The 15,854-nt window shown below is 41.6% G+C and overlaps 1 protein-coding gene across 2 annotated transcripts; it reads right to left on the bottom strand.

Annotated features, from left to right (window-relative positions):
* Window positions 1-9,022: 9,022 nt before the first annotated feature.
* LOC121709807 (nucleolar protein 9) lies at window positions 9,023-14,193 on the bottom strand. Of its 2 annotated transcripts, none has more exons than XM_042093428.1 (12): window positions 14,117-14,193; window positions 13,481-13,721; window positions 13,145-13,381; window positions 12,713-12,937; window positions 12,418-12,528; window positions 12,126-12,267; window positions 11,824-12,016; window positions 11,548-11,688; window positions 11,140-11,268; window positions 10,503-10,715; window positions 9,495-9,600; window positions 9,023-9,293 (listed from the first exon to the last, which is right to left on the bottom strand). In XM_042093428.1, the coding sequence occupies exons 2-12, from the start codon at window positions 13,680-13,682 to the stop codon at window positions 9,139-9,141; spliced, it is 1,854 nt and encodes a 617-aa protein (XP_041949362.1). In that variant the 5' UTR covers window positions 13,683-13,721; window positions 14,117-14,193; the 3' UTR covers window positions 9,023-9,138. The 2 variants fall into 2 exon arrangements, with proteins under 2 accessions (XP_041949362.1, XP_041949356.1); XM_042093422.1 differs by having other exon boundaries at window positions 14,080-14,143.
* Between the last annotated feature and the right edge of the window lie 1,661 nt (window positions 14,194-15,854).

The following is a 15,854-nucleotide window of genomic DNA, read 5'->3' as shown; positions in this document are numbered from 1 at the left end:
GATGGAGGAAGGGAGAGGGAGAAACAGAGCAGGAGTTGCCTCACACAAAGCAGATGGGTAGAGGTCAGAGAAGAGGTGAGAGGTGACCACCTGAATGAACAGAGGGAGATGTGGACGTGAAGGACGTGGAGTGTGCGAGAGTGATGCTTAATTGATGGTGATGAGCAGAATAATTCAATAAAGATGAGGGAGGGATATAAGCAAGGATTAACCTTCACAATTTGTCTAAGGGATGGAACAAAAAAATAAAATGTGCTGTTCAATGCCCTCCCCAAATACACACATACACACACAATTTCACACAAACGCACACATGCACACACACCAATTCATACTCACAGTAACTGATAGCAGGAATGCAGGGATGACATGAAGCTCATATATAAACTGTCAGAACTATGAGAGGTCTTAGTATAGCCCTAATATTATCCTTGTTTTAGAAGCATGCTGTGTAACAGAGTAGAGCCCGGAGCTATGAGAACCCCCCCCCCCCTCCCCCCCCTCCCCCCCAACCCCCTCCTGCCCCCAATGCCTTCCTCCAATCCGTTTAAGGCTCCAAGATTATAACACAGTGTTATATTTTCTGCATGGGCCGATAGCTATAGAGCACTTAACCAATAGATGATATTAATAGGACCGAACAACAGCCCAAACGTCTTCTTCTTCTTCAGCTCTGGGTGGCCTGAAATGGCGGGAATCAGGTCTCGCTCCGCAGTGGAGCTCACTGTACAAAACTGAGTCCCTTTAAACAGAACGCTAGTGCTGAGTGTTTAGACAAATTTGTGCATTATGTGACTATAGACAGGAAGACACTAGGAAAATCTAAGTACTGAATTCAGGCAATACCATTCTCAAGGTATTATTACATCAATAATGCATGAATTATTTTGATAGAGTAACATCTCAACATGCAGTGCATAAAAAAAACTGAATTTCAGTGGCACTGGGGTATTGCCATAAGCACAAATGAAGAGAATGCACATGAAAACAGTTAGCCATATACTCATCCTTCATAAATCCAAATTCAGAGATGACATCTGAGGTGACGGGGTGGCCGTCGGTCTCCTGTGGGGCGGCTTGGCTCTTAGTTAGAGCGCCAGTGAGCCCTGCTGTCTGGACTCAGTTTGGCCCATCTGGGGTGTGGTGGACACTGAAATCCTCACCTCCACTCTTGCATCAGACAGCTCCCGTGACCTGTGAAATCTGGCCACCGCAGGGACACGGGCAAAAACGCAAAAACAGACGGCCGAGGCAGAGAAGACAGGAAAAGGGAGAGAGTGAGTGGGAAAAGGGAGAGAGTGAGTGGGAAAAGGGAGAGTGAGTGGGGAAAGGGAGAGAGTGAGTGGGAAAGGGAGAGAGTGAGTGGGGAAAGGGAGAGAGTGAGTGGGAAAAGGGAGAGAGTGAGTGGGAAAAGGGAGAGAGTGAGTGGGAAAAGGGAGAGAGTGAGTGGGAAAAGGGAGAGAGTGAGTGGGGAAAGGGAGAGAGTGAGTGGGAAAAGGGAGAGAGTGAGTGGGGAAAGGGAGAGAGTGAGTGGGAAAAGGGAGAGAGTGAGTGGGAAAAGGGAGAGAGTGAGTGGGAAAAGGGAGAGAGTGAGTGGGAAAAGGGAGAGAGTGAGTGGGGAAAGGGAGAGAGTGAGTGGGAAAAGGGAGAGAGTGAGTGGGAAAAGGGAGAGAGTGAGTGGGGAAAGGGAGAGAGTGAGTGGGAAAAGGGAGAGTGAGTGGGAAAAGGGAGAGAGTGAGTGGGAAAAGGGAGAGAGTGAGTGGGGAAAGGGAGAGAGTGAGTGGGAAAAGGGAGAGAGTGAGTGGGAAAAGGGAGAGTGAGTGGGAAAAGGGAGAGAGTGAGTGGGAAAAGGGAGAGAGTGAGTGGGGAAAGGGAGAGAGTGAGTGGGGAAAGGGAGAGAGTGAGTGGGAAAAGGGAGAGAGTGAGTGGGAAAAGGGAGAAAGAGAGAGGAAAAAGCAATATGTGCAGCCATGCAGGGGCATCATGGCCCCGTGCTTGGTACTGATGAGAGCTTGTGGTTCCTATGGGACAGAGGGTCGTAGCAGGAACATTCAGTGAGCGGAGATCAAACAGGACAAACTCAGTGGTCAGAGGATAGAATCTACTTCCCAGTGCTGTTCTCCACGTCACACTCGTACAAAAGAATTCATTCAAGCCACTTTGCTTTAGAGGCTTTGTGGCTCAAATGAGTTCAGCCCCCCACCCCTTTCCCCCATCAAAGTTAACGTGAATTCCATTTCTATGGTCCACTCCTTGTATTGTTTTGTTTTTGTTTTTGTTGTCTTTTTTAAACTGTCAGCACACTGTACATATCACAAAACAGAGCATTGCTGTGAAGGCTGGCCGCACAAGCTTATGCAACAAAGGGCAGCGTTCTGGAAACGCTCCTCTGATGTCAACATGGCTGCATCGTTTTTCACATGTGCTCACTTGTTGGTAACTGTTGCTGAATCGTCATCACTCTGTGTTTGGATGAGAGAGAATAAATGTGTGTGTTTTTTTGCTCATACTGTGTCAGAGGCTCATTTTTCTTATTCGTGTCTACACTCCACACAATAGGCTACTTGACATGCTCACGTTTCTTTCTTCTATTGAAAATGACTGAATCTGTTGATTGAAGATTCCAATCAGACAAAGTTTGTTCACATTGTCGGCTCACAGACAACAACTGGATGGGTCAGTGAACTCTCAGGCGAGAGAAGGCGAGTCAAGATGACTATGACAAGTGATAGTTGCTAAGCAACTGTTGTCAAGGAGATAAAGACACATGCCATGCCCCATGTTATGAATATGAATGAATTGTCTTAGGCCTACTCTTGAAAAGGGGGTTGATCAATTCTGCATCAGCTAAACACACTGGAGGAAAGTAATCTTTAACAAACCCTTTACAGGAAGCCCACATAAACCATCCCAGCCACCCATCAACCTTTCATTTTAATTTGAGGGGTAGATAATAACACGATGGGCACATATGCCAGGTTTTAAGGTTTAGAGCTGTGATTGAGAAGAAGAGTCCACAGAGGAAGAAAAACAGGGTGATGGAGAACACAGCCTTCGGTTGCAATTGATTTGTTGCCTCAGCCGAGTAAGAGAACAAAAGACAAACCACAGGCCTATTCATCAAACTGGATATCCTAGACCTAGATCTATGACCAGTGGGACTATAGGGCTAAGATTCCAGTCTGTGCCCCAGCTAAATGAACACACAATGTTCTTACAGGAAAACATGCAGAAATAGCACTGAACAGAAGGCAGTAAGTGTACATTCCCAGCTCAAGATAAAGTTTAGATTTGCTAAAGTTAATTGTCAGTTAATTCCGGGGTCAGGGTTGTTACTCAACAAGGTAACTGCACATTATCCACTGGAAAATGTCATCATTTCCCATATTTATACCCAAAGTAAATTGATATAATTTGGTTACTGCACATCATCACTTAATATGCATTGTCATGCATTGTCATTGTAAGTGAACAATAGCCTGCAACATTAAACCTTACATGCCCACATATCAACATAAATCAACAATCAGTCGACAAACACAACATTTATGAAAGCAAATGGCACAGTTGGTCAAAACCAGCCACAAAGCACTGCATTAATATAGTAATGCATCCCACATTGGTTTTTTGAAACTTAAAATTAGTTAACGGCCTGTAGCTATATAAAACACCAACAACAGCAAAGCAGGCAGGCAATAAAAGTTAGATGTTTTTCGGTGATGTACACTGTATAGGCTACAGAACTTGGCATCATCAGATCATTCATACAGTATTTGTGTGGCTAGGGGGGAGATATATGCCTATTTATCTCCTCTTCATGTGACTGAGTCACAGTCCTACCAAAAGAATGAATTTAAAATTAAACTAAAATTAATTTGAACTTAAACTTATGACTCACGGGTGAGGTTGCCTCTTTCAAAATACCAGTTTTGAACTTTTAGTCATAGGAAGCAGACATGTACAAGAATAAGTCAGACTTTTTTGCATAGAGTAATATTTTCATCACTGTCTGTCAGAGCGAGCTGGGTCTGTTTATAGTCACGATGCAAAACCTTTTTAGACTCCATAAGGTCACTTTGCTTTGCCAGTCGCTTTCATTTACCACAGATTAGCGCAGCACACAAATATGAAAGCTTTTATAAACTGATAAAATGAGAAGCTTAAGCCTGAGCATCTGAACCAGCACTGATGGAAGCGAGATAAATGGTGCAAAAATCCGTACGGAACACACATAAAACCCACCAGGGCCGCTTAGGCTTGGGGCGACCAGGGACATTTAGCGGACAAAGAGGCAGCCCGACTATATGCAAATTCTCTTAATAGGGATTAAATGAAGACTGAGTGTCAAAAGGGGAGTTACACAAACCAGGTCAGAAGAAAGACTTAAAACCCCTAGGCAAGAACATATGTGATATCAAGACAAATATTTTATCAAAAATACACAATATTGTGTTTTCTAGATTAAAAATGGTGTATGATGGAGGTCCTTTAATTGTAAGTTGAATATTTACACATGAACCACATCAATATGCTGCCATCTAATGGATTTTTACTGGCATGACACAGAAAATGCCATACTGAAATGACAGAAAAAGCATGCAATCTGACATGAAAATTGATGTCAGATCAATTCAAAACAATAAAACGTGTTACCATAATGAGCAACAGCATGGTACCCTTCACCTCTTTTTTCACAATATTGAAATACACACAAGCATACACATATAGTACAATACACAGTACAGCTTCAGATGACCAACACTGACCAGTTGTTCTGACCTTCAGTAGCAGCTTTCCCTGGTTTATTATGGATCTAGTGCTTACGGTATACCAGATGTATTCAGACATTTGTACTCAATAAAATGTCCTCCATGTCCTTTTCCTGCCATCCCTCCGCCTCTCTTTTGGACAGGGACTCGCAGATGGGTTCCCCTTCAGGTCCTGCCCAAGGCCTCCTCCTATTAAAACTGGGTGTTCTCTAGCACTGTGGCCATGTGTATTCTCCCTGGGGGTTAAGCCTCAGGCTTTCAAAAGTGCCTAGAGATAATTAGAATTGGGATTTCAACAGTACATAATCCAGCATAGAGCTACTGGTCATTTGGGTGCTGCTACAGAACTACCTCTGGTATAGCCACTATTGTGGGATCAAGCAAAAATGATGACCTCTCTGACCTTGAAAAGACCGGCTGATCGATTACTGTCCAGTAAAGCAATGATCACTTCCAGTCTGACCTATCCAATCGCCTCTGTCAGAATCCTCCAATATCCTAAAGTGGCTTACTACAAGCCTGTAGCCTACGATGGGATCAAGAACTAAGGCACTCTAAGAACTATAAGAGGAAATGGGGGAAATTACAGTTTAAATCTGGTGTAGGAGGTCATCAGTGGGAAGATACTGTAAAGTGATAATAGAAGAGGCAGAGAGTGCAAGATTACATTTGGCTAAATAGTTGAACTTAACTCTAATTCTCCTCCCACTGCCCCTGTGTATTCTCTAAGAGGATTCTGATTTTATGATGAGCATGGTTGTTATTCTCACCATCATTGGCTGAACTTTTTTTATTTCTGTCAATTTATATGATGGCAATTAATGGTCATATATGGCAGATGAATAACTACTATGGTCTCCTGCTGTCTTAAGCTATAGGCCTAAATAAATATTTTTATGTTTGATCTAGAGAGCTTCACTCATTTGCTATACTTAAATCCATAAACCAATATACTAATACATTTATTTCTATACACAAACACAAACACACACACACACACACGCATGCACGCACGCATGCACAATAATGACCACTGTAAAAACTTGTGTGCTTGTGTGAGCCAGACTGGCTAATGAAGACCAAGGTTTTCACTCCTAAAGCAATCTCCATAAAGCATGCAAGGCAGCCTGAGGGAAGAGATGGTGCAAAAGAAATTAGGGGTCAGGGAGCAGACTATTTTACACACACACACACACCCCCACACACACACACACACACATCAAATCAAAGTGCAAAAACACAAAAGAATCATTATAGCACTATGGTTATGTCTAGATTAAGCGCTCTAAAAAAAGATCAGGGAAAAATACATTCATAAGGGCATGACATTTGATACAAAAAACCCAAAACAAAATACAGTCAGCTGATGGATCAAAACAAATCTATCTTTAGCATCGCCTTTGGGTTTTAGGGTTTTCTACTAATCCTTGTCCTCTCCTGTAAGTGCCTTTTCTCATGCTGGGGATGGTCTATTATAAGAGTATATTCTAACTGTGCTCAAGTGAAGATGAGGGCCCAGCAAAGATTGGGGCAAAGGTGGGAACGCAAATGCCCCGAATTTGGCTCCGTACCGTCTCCGTCAGCTTGGGCAGCTAGATAATCAATAGACTCCAATTTGATCTCATTTGGGGCAGCTCTGAAACACTCCTGCTGGCTGGCATTGATTTCACTGTCTTGTACCTCTTCCTTTATGCTGAAATATAATGGGAGTGATATTGGTAAAACAAAAGAGAAGAAACTGGTAGCCTACCGTATTCAATATTCAAGAAAGAGTCATAACATTTGTCTTACAATCTTGTATTAAAATGATATATAGTTACAATGGTATAATGCAATTTTACATATTTACAAAGCCATAAGTGTCTTTCTTTATAAAAGTTGTGCATATGCTTACCTATTTGCACACAGCTCAGGCTAAAAGACAATTTTTTTTTTTTTAAAAACTCAAAAAACAACACATAGTCTATAAGTTTTCTCACACTTGCTTTTACTTGAGTAATCCAAAGCATTTGCTCGTCCTGTAACTTTCCACAACAGCTAGGCTTTTCCAGGTGATTCTACAGAAGTAGACAGTAGGGTTAAATCGCAGAGTGTAAATTCACAATTAATCGCTACTGCATTTTGTTTCCTGAAAGGTTAGAGTCCTATCATAGAATAGAAGAGAATAAACAGAAATTATTGGTGGCAAAGTATTTCACACATCAACATATTCAAATGCCCACAGTTGTCAAAATGTGTGGCTTTCCATGAGACAAACTTGGACAATGACACTGAAATGTCTGGACTTTGACCATAGTTTATTAGTATGGTGTAAGGCCTACTTTTGCGGCCAATAAAGCATCAATTCATCTTGAGAATGACAGGTACAGTGGGTCGGGGGATTTTGAGCCACTCCAGAACAATGGCCTAATCTGTAAGTGATGCTTATGGAAAAACTTTTCCAGACAAAAAACAAAGTGACTCCATAATATTCAGATCTGGTGGTTGCGCAGTTAAGATGAACTCACCAGAGAGCAATACACACTGTCCACAGCCCAACATTTGCTCTGCTGGCATCATTGATGCCAAATTGACAGCCCAACCATAAATATTGAAAATGTGGAGCTGAGCTCCCAACAAGTGGTTTTCGAAACAGCAGGGTGCACATCTTATTCTGGAGTGAGCTGGGAAGTTTTTCTTTTTTGTTTTTCACCTCGGATACAAGTCTAAGAGCTGCCCTCATGCATATTACAACTTGACAGGTTGAAGGCCAACCTTAATCTCATGAATTTACCAGGAACTTGCCTCAAAAGCCTCATTTTCACACTAGACACTAATTTCCAATGTTCCTAAAACCTAGGCAATCACAATCACTTATCTGGCAGGGGGCGGGATTTATAAGATGACAGACAGAGCAGTGCATTCAACACAACCAATAGCTGCACTGATAGCGACGGTGTTAAATAGATATTACAGATTTTTCAGTCGCTAACAAGCGTTTGTCTAACCAGTTGTCACATTTTCAAAACTCTAAACACAATTAGCATAGCATCAGTCTTTTGTGGCCATACCATTCACAAATTTCATGTCGTTTTCACACAATATGCAGTCAGTGAAAACATTTTCACAATGCTTACATTTTCTTAACAAACTAGCTATACCTCCCAACAAAATGATGGATTGTTTTTGCAGTATTTACGAATGTTAACACACAACAAAATAGCAAAAAAATATTCCAAACTTTAGATACAGTATAAAAACCTTTGCTTCTGCTGCCAAGCGGTGGATACTGTAATATCAGATGCGATGTTGATGAAAACATGTGGCCATTAGATACAGTAATTTTGTGCTTTTTTTTGTTCCCCCCCTTTTTATCTGGGCTTTTTGCTGTTGTTTTTTTGTTCAGAATGCTCTTGTGTGTTTCATGGATATTTTGTGTAAAAACGCTGGATAGCATGTTTCTCATGCAAATACCTTTAAAACTGAAACATAAAAGTCTATGCCGTTTTTGTAATGTCAACAATAGCCAGTATTTTGAAACCTGGTGTACTTTGATTGACTGCATGTACCTTGTGAAGTGAAAACAAGTGTTATTCTTTGACAGAATAATTTCATTTTGAGTCAGATTTCCAGTGTTTTGGTAAAGTTAGTGTGTGCAGAGAAAGATGTGTTAGTATATATTTAACAAAATGTGTTTTTGAGAAAAAAATTATCCAGCTGCATTTAAAACCTTTGTTTACAAGAAAGATTTGATTGCTGCACTTCTGAAAGACTTTCGATCTCAAATGAAGATTTGAGAAGCAGTGACTTTCGATCTCAAATGAAGATTTGAGAAGCAGTCTGGTGTTAACCAGGCTAACCTAACATGCAATTTCCTACAATGTTATCATTGCAGTGCAACATAAAATGCTAGGACTATAGACCCTTTTCAGAGCAGCCACTTTGACATAAAATAATTAGGCAAGCACAGGTGTTACTACTAATTATTGTAAAGAACTCTCAGTTCAGTTTAAGTGTAGCAGAATCAGAACCTTAATTGATGTCATTAGTAACCCTTGGGCCTGCCATATATGTCATGTCAAAATGGCTACTCTGAAAAAGGTCCATTCCAAGGCTGAGCTGAGGAGTATAAATGAAGTACATTTATTGTGACATAGTCAGGTGTTTAAATAACGAATGTATGGTGTGTTATTGATCATATTACACCCCAAGTCAGAATGAGACTAGCCTACTACACTCTGATGGTACAGTGCTTTTAACCAAAATCAGACATGTTCAATTGAAAGACAATGGGTGTTTTATTGAACAAAATATGAACAGAATGAACAGAATATACTTCCCAAGGCAGTTAAAAAAGTAATATCAATTCCTTTATTGTCATTCCTGAATGTCACTCCAGGATGTCACTGAACATTTTCCTCTTCTTTGATTCCCCTGTTTGAATTTCCATCCAATGAGCCTTTCTCTTGCCGAAGTGTGTAAGACCAAATTTGGGCCAAATGTGTCGCCCAAACTGATCTGATCTTAGTTGGGATTCACTGGGAACTGAAAGAGAAAATGAAAAAAAGAGAGAGGTCAATCATATGTTAAATAAGCTATAAAAAAAGGTATCAATAAAACAGACATCATGCTTTCAGCGGAGCGCTTTTGAATCTTTGCCAATAGGTGAGTTTCCATTGCGAGCGTTCGGGGTAAAACCTAGGAGGTGGGAACTTGTCCAGGAACCTGCTCTCACTCGGCACTTACCAAGTTCCTGTGCAATGCTCTGTCTTTGGCTCACGGTGGCGCTATTCCACACCGCTTCTAGCAAGCGACTCCCGTACCTAGAGCAGGCCAGCTGGACAAATGTACCCTGCAAAGAGAGGGCATCTGGATGAAGGAAATATCACCACAATACTGAAAGCTGTCAAGTTTCAGTCATAACTGCATTAGTGGAAAGGTAGGCCTGGTGTGTTTTTCAGTTGCTAGTAGAGGTCGTTCCCCCCACTATTCTGATTTGTGTTGTGTATCTACAATGGCTTATATAGCTGCCATTTAACCCCGGCATATTTCCACAGGCAGCAAATCTACCTTCAAAATGACCAGATCTTTATCTGATGTTTAACTATAACTCTGGTCTATCCACAAACCATATACAACCCCAAAACAGGGGGGACATTGTGTAAAATGCAAATAAAAACAGAATGTGATAATATACAAGTCTCGTAAACCCATAATTAGCAGCAAAAAGCACATAGACAACATTTAAAATGTTGAAAATGAAAATTTGGACTATTGCATGGAAAAAAAAATTGGATTTCATTTGATAGGGTAGTAGAACCAAAGACTTTATAGAGGCGTAGACAAATCACTAAAGGGAAAATGAATATGGGGCTCTGTGAGGGCAATCCCTAACACTAAAGATGGCAGAGTTGTGAACTGGAAGTCTTGCCCTAATGTAAATTCGTAAATTGTAAAAACGTACTGTTAGAAACGTCTGTTTACTTCCCCTGTCACCATGGCAATAGCCATGCTGTGGAATTTAGTGTATGCACAGTGAGCATGTTAATGCATCTTTTTTAGCCTTATGAGTGATTTTACAATGTTCAATTCATATTTAAACATGGATTCACTTGATGTACTTTTGAATGTCCATATTACCTTCCTATGAGGAGTTCATTTGGATACGAGCGTGATCTTTTTACTCAATAGTAATTGCCCGTAGGCGTTCCCGAGTGGCAATACTTGCCTACAAGGACTTGGCTAAACTCATACCTCCATTTTCCTGAGAATTTTGCCCTTGCCCTTGTCACTGCAGGTGGTCACTAGAGCCTGCAGGGCGTGACTGCCGAGCTGGTGGGACCCGAGTCCCTGGAGCTCTGCAGGGCTCAGGCTGTGGAGGCTGTTCATGAGCAGAGAGCGGTCTTTGAACTTCGCCAGGGACTGCACCAAACAGGAGCCGTGATAGCATATGGCCTCCAGGGGGCGCTACAAAAGCAAACAGATTGAGATACATTTGATCATTTTTTTTAGGCCATGTACACACCAGATGTGTTGTGTGTGTATGACTGCAGCAGAACTTCTTGATTTTCACAGATCTTTATGAACAGCTCGAGCCGTAATGCAGGCAGTATCACTGCTCTATCTTGGTAACAGGCCTTACATGCATTACATGTGCGGAATTTCTAAGCTGCACCAATAGGACATTTTTATCCAAAGTATACATACTATACATGTCTCACTATAGATCTGTGTTCCGTAGGTATAGGTGCACCTTTAGGTGCTACTGCACCTTACTCCCGCAGTTGAGCTACAGAATTACAAAAACACTGACAACTGATCAGATGCTACTGCAACCTTTTTCCCCAGTTGCTGTACATGTTATGGTCTTCATGTGAGTGTCTTTGAGTACCTGTGGAGGTGGGGCGTCCCCTGCCGTCTCCTCCTCTGGTGTCGGGTAGCACAGCTCGTAGGTGTACAAGGACAGGAAGAGAGGAAGAGAGGCGGCGTGGCGGGGGGCAGGCTCAGCGCAGTGGAACGCCTGTGGAGGGAGTGGAGGGGGAGAACACTTATTATCCATCAAGTCATTCACTACTCCACTGACCATTTCGTAGGTGTTGATTATGTAGTTTCCATGATAAAATTCTTGTCGGTGAAGAACTTGGAACCGGCCACTGGAATCACCATACTTCAGTTACAAACCAGAAGGTTACACTTGTCTTGCACGTCACCTTGTCACACTGTGAGCGAATGCAAAGACGTGCAGTGGCCTTCCAGAACCTGACCTTTGTTAAGTGACCGCTGCAGTGGTGGGTCTCACCTGTAGGAGGTTCTGTAACATCGGCCCCTGCGTTTCCTCTCGCTCCACACAGCTCTTGGCCAACTGGACCACCACGCCCATGTGACCGGCGGCCATGATGGCCTCCAGACCCTCCACTATCTCATTAAACACTTTAGTGAACTAAGAAGAACACAGCAACAACAGATTGGTTCATATTAATAATCTGGTAACCAGAAGGCATACAGGTTAACATAAGATGTCAATGTATGATGGACTTAAATTATATTGTTGAAATGGAGGCAGTTCATGTCATACCACTTTCAGCTCAGCAGAGGCTACTATGAACTTCTGTATGGGGAAGTTTGCAATGTGATGAAGGGCAAGGTCCACAAGCTTTGTCTTCAGGTGGTCTTTGTAGAGATCACGGAGCAAGGCCTTGTGGGAAAACTGTATTACTGTTTCAAGCAGACGACTTGACGTCTGGTCTTTAAAAAACACTATAAGAGGACTAAAGCAGACAAGAGAGAAATGATAGTGGTTAAATCTCAACTCTATATTTTGACAAGAAATAATAATAATAAAAAAGTGCAGTATAATTATGTATGAATAGATCTAACCTGACTCCGGGAGCAGAGTTGATACCAGTCAGATATTCCATGATGCTTTTGTTGATCTGTTTTAGGAGCTTTGGTCTTTTTCTGTGACAAACTGTCAACATTGTCTGGAGGACTGGGCTGGCATTACAGTCAGTTACACACACTGGGCAAGACAAACAGATATCTTAGGCAAAAGCATCATCAGCCAGAGGGCTGTAATTTAAAACATTATGGTTCGATGTCAAATATGGAGATTATAAAGCAAATGATTCAGAGCATTCCCTGCAATCATTTTGGTTTGGGAAGGACATACCATTGACATTCTCCAACAAACAAGCTGAAAGGTTCTTCAGCTCGTACCAGAAAGAGACAGGAGCTTCGAAGTCTGTCAGTGTGATGGGGGTGCCATGTTTATGTTTTCCACCTAAAACCAATCCATCAACATTGAGCAAAAATGAACATATTCTAAGTACTACACATAATTAAACCATTGGTTTCTGTATGAGCAGACATGAGCTGCTTCTCTGGCCATGGACTATTGTGCATTTAAAAGTTGTGCAGTAATACAAGCAACTAAATGGAGGTAAGTTGTCCGCGACTTTACTTGCCTGGACGAGAGTCTGTGCGTGCAGGGCCCACACACCCTGCCAACACGTGCACCAGTGTGCGCACCACATGGGAGCCGTGTGTGTTCCTGATGAATTCCAGGAGGTTCTCTCTAACCACGTTACATATGGACAGCACCTGCTCCTCCAGCATCCCACAATCATCTGCCTCCTTGTTGTCGTCGCCGTCTGTGGTGGCTGGCTCCTCTTGCTCAGAGGGACTGTTGTCTGGGAGACAAGGGGAGATAATCATTTTTATCAACTCGACTCATTAGAGAAAAATTACAACACCTGGATATATATATGTGGCTATCTCATCGAAGTCAATGATAAGACAATAATTTATAGTGTTATAATATGACCTCATAAAACAAGAGACACTTTCACGTTTACTTTGAGCTTCCATTCATCCTAGTAAGCCTAGTACTGCCTCACCTGTCCATCTGGACATCTGTCTCAGAGCACTCTCCATCACATGTCCACCACAGCGGTCACACGACACAGCTTTGAACCCCGCCCCAGCCTCTCCGGCGAGTAATGATAGGACATGCCCAACCTGGGCAACACTGGCAAAGGACAGCAACTTCTGAAGGGTGACACTTCCCGTCATGTCCATGGCAACCATAGTGGCCTGTCCCTCCATCTCTCTCAGCACATTGTCAACAAATAGAACTACAACACATCACCATGATAAGTATTAACAACTTTGTACATTCTTGATGGTGTTTCATAAATGCTATGCTCCCATACATACTCTCCCAACTGACTTACCTTTTTCCTCGTCCCCATTAAAACCCTCACTCAGCAGGTCACTGACTCTCCGAAAGTAGCCCACGGTTTGAGCGTCCAGACGTTTCCTCCCACCTCCCCCTGGACCACTGTCGCTTTTCCGCTTCTCTCCATGTCCAGACCATTTATTTTTGCTCCCTTCTTTTGGTTGCTTCTTTGGACTTTCTTCCATCTTCTCCACCATATCTGGTGTTCCTTTGTATATTCCCACCGGGTGCCGTGACTGTTATCGGAAACAGCATGCTAGTTGTTCAAAGGTCCTTCACAATCATTACAATCATTCCCTTTGCTGAATACTCGCTTATCGAAACGTCAAATTGCTACACCATGAAAAACACGGTTCAAAAGTAGGGCAGTAAAAGTTACCATAAAGTGAAAGGTCTAAACCTAAACACATGGCCAACTGTACAATATAGAAGATGCTGGATAGGATAGCACAATAATGTAGATACCAACACGAATAATAAACGATTACATCAATGGCATGGGCTATTTATCAATTGCATGTATTGGCAAACAGTTGTAACAACAAAAAAGTACATATTTTGATCAATTTTACAGACACGAGTAATTTAGCCTACCTGGCAATATTTAAAAAAAATGAACCACACCACTCACATGTTTTCGTACTCGCGTAGAGATGACGTACAAGGTCGCATTCAATCTACGTCATACTACTTTCTCGCCCCCTGCTGTCCGAGCAGTGGAATGAAAATTTAATTCTGGGTCATTGATAGCAGAAATGTAGGCTAAATATGCAAACACAACGCCATCTGTTTTGTAGGTTGTTTAAGTGACACTAATACCAATGGCATTGAAATGTGTAGGCCTAGTAAACTTTCTCGAGACAGTATTCAGTGCAATTAGCCTAGCCTATCTATTTCTAATAAATAGGCTAGGCCCTATACCAGTTAAAGTTTCAAACCAATCTCAACTTTTCAAACAAACACAACTTTTACGTAACATCTGTCTGTCTCATCATATGCTTCTTTTGGAATAATGTTTCCCATGGTAAATGTACACGTGTTTACAACTGCACACACACACATTTCCAAGGTTTGTGTCTTTCCCCCCCAAAACTCTAGGCCTACACACAAATTCAACTATTGCTCACACAAAATGTAAAATGCCTCATATCTCTTGCAAAATGAAACATTGCATTTAAATTATTGTAAACACATTTCAAAAGCAAACATTTGCCTCCCATTGTAAACACTTTTGTCATAATATATATATTTTTAGATACATCATGTATGTGACTCTAAACATAAAGCTTTTATGTCTTTCAACATAATCTGCAGAGGAAAGTCGAAATATACACAGTAGCCTAAACAAAGCAATATTGAAGCCAAAAATATTTATTTTCCAAATAATTTGCTGTTGTGAACTCAATACACAAGACAAAAGGAATAGCCTATACAACAACCACCTCCAGTTTGACAAAAAACAAATACATTTTTAAAAAGCTGAAAAGCTTTTGTCACTCTCTGTTAGATTTTTGTGTGTTACAGAGGAATGTGTGTGTTGTTGTGCAAAAAGTGTTTTATGAAATTGAAAACGGAGTCAAAGGCTGAGAATTAGTCTATGATTTGGCAGATTTGGAATGTGGTGATTATGTTTGAGTGACAGGTTTCAATTGTGTGACATGCAAATATTTTGTGTGTAAGCAGTTGAAAAATAATCTGTAACCACTGATTTTCGTCCACTAGGTGGCACTAATTATAATATTTCCTCACCACTGCATGAGGATTCTGTTTTGCATTGACGTGGACCATTATCTTCATAATTTATTATTAATAGAAAATAATAATACATACATTCTTCCCATCCTTTAGCTATGTATTAAAGATGTATTTCTTTCTTAATTTTTGGTAATTGTGGTAGGGCTTTGATTGCCATTTCCCTACTATGCGTGTCTTTGCCTGTCAGCCACAAAGCAGGTGGAGTTATACAGTCCATTATTTATGAATGCAGTGTATGAATGCAGTGTGTGAAGCATTTGAAAGCATCAGAACTTGGTTCCACGGTCTAATACAATCAGACCATTACCTTGTATCACTTAATAAGTTACATCATTACTGCCATAATTTGACGACTTACAAAGTTTCATGTGCATGGGCCATTATGGCTCCATTTGACTAATTCCAGAGAACATAAACATGAAGGCACAGGCTACTGTAGTCGTTTTCTGGCCTTGCCAGAAAATTAGCCCGAGTTTAGGCGACAAGCTGCTGCAGTCTGCAGTGTATGGAGTCATCACAAGGTCACCAAGTACAGACAGATGCAGGCTCATCTGTGGCTGGAGCCATTAGAGCCATTGATCGTGCAGTGCAGTCCGTCCCCAGGGAGCTGCTGG

The sequence above is a fragment of the Alosa sapidissima genome, chromosome 1 (genome assembly GCF_018492685.1).
Source record: "Alosa sapidissima isolate fAloSap1 chromosome 1, fAloSap1.pri, whole genome shotgun sequence".
NCBI lineage: Eukaryota > Metazoa > Chordata > Actinopteri > Clupeiformes > Clupeidae > Alosa > Alosa sapidissima.
The sequence above is the reverse complement of the archived record's forward strand: the minus strand, read 5'-3'. Positions and strand labels throughout refer to the sequence as shown.

Coding starts and splice junctions, on each gene's coding strand:
- LOC121709807 (XM_042093428.1), bottom strand. CDS start 13,682: ATGGTGGAGAAGATGGAAGAAAGTCCAAAGAAGCAACCAAAAGAAGGG. Junction 12,938..13,144: donor ACAGATGTCCAGATGGACAG/GTGAGGCAGTAC, acceptor CTTGTCTCCCAG/ACAACAGTCCCTCTGAGCAA. Junction 11,269..11,547: donor TGTTACAGAACCTCCTACAG/GTGAGACCCACC, acceptor CTCCCTCCACAG/GCGTTCCACTGCGCTGAGCC.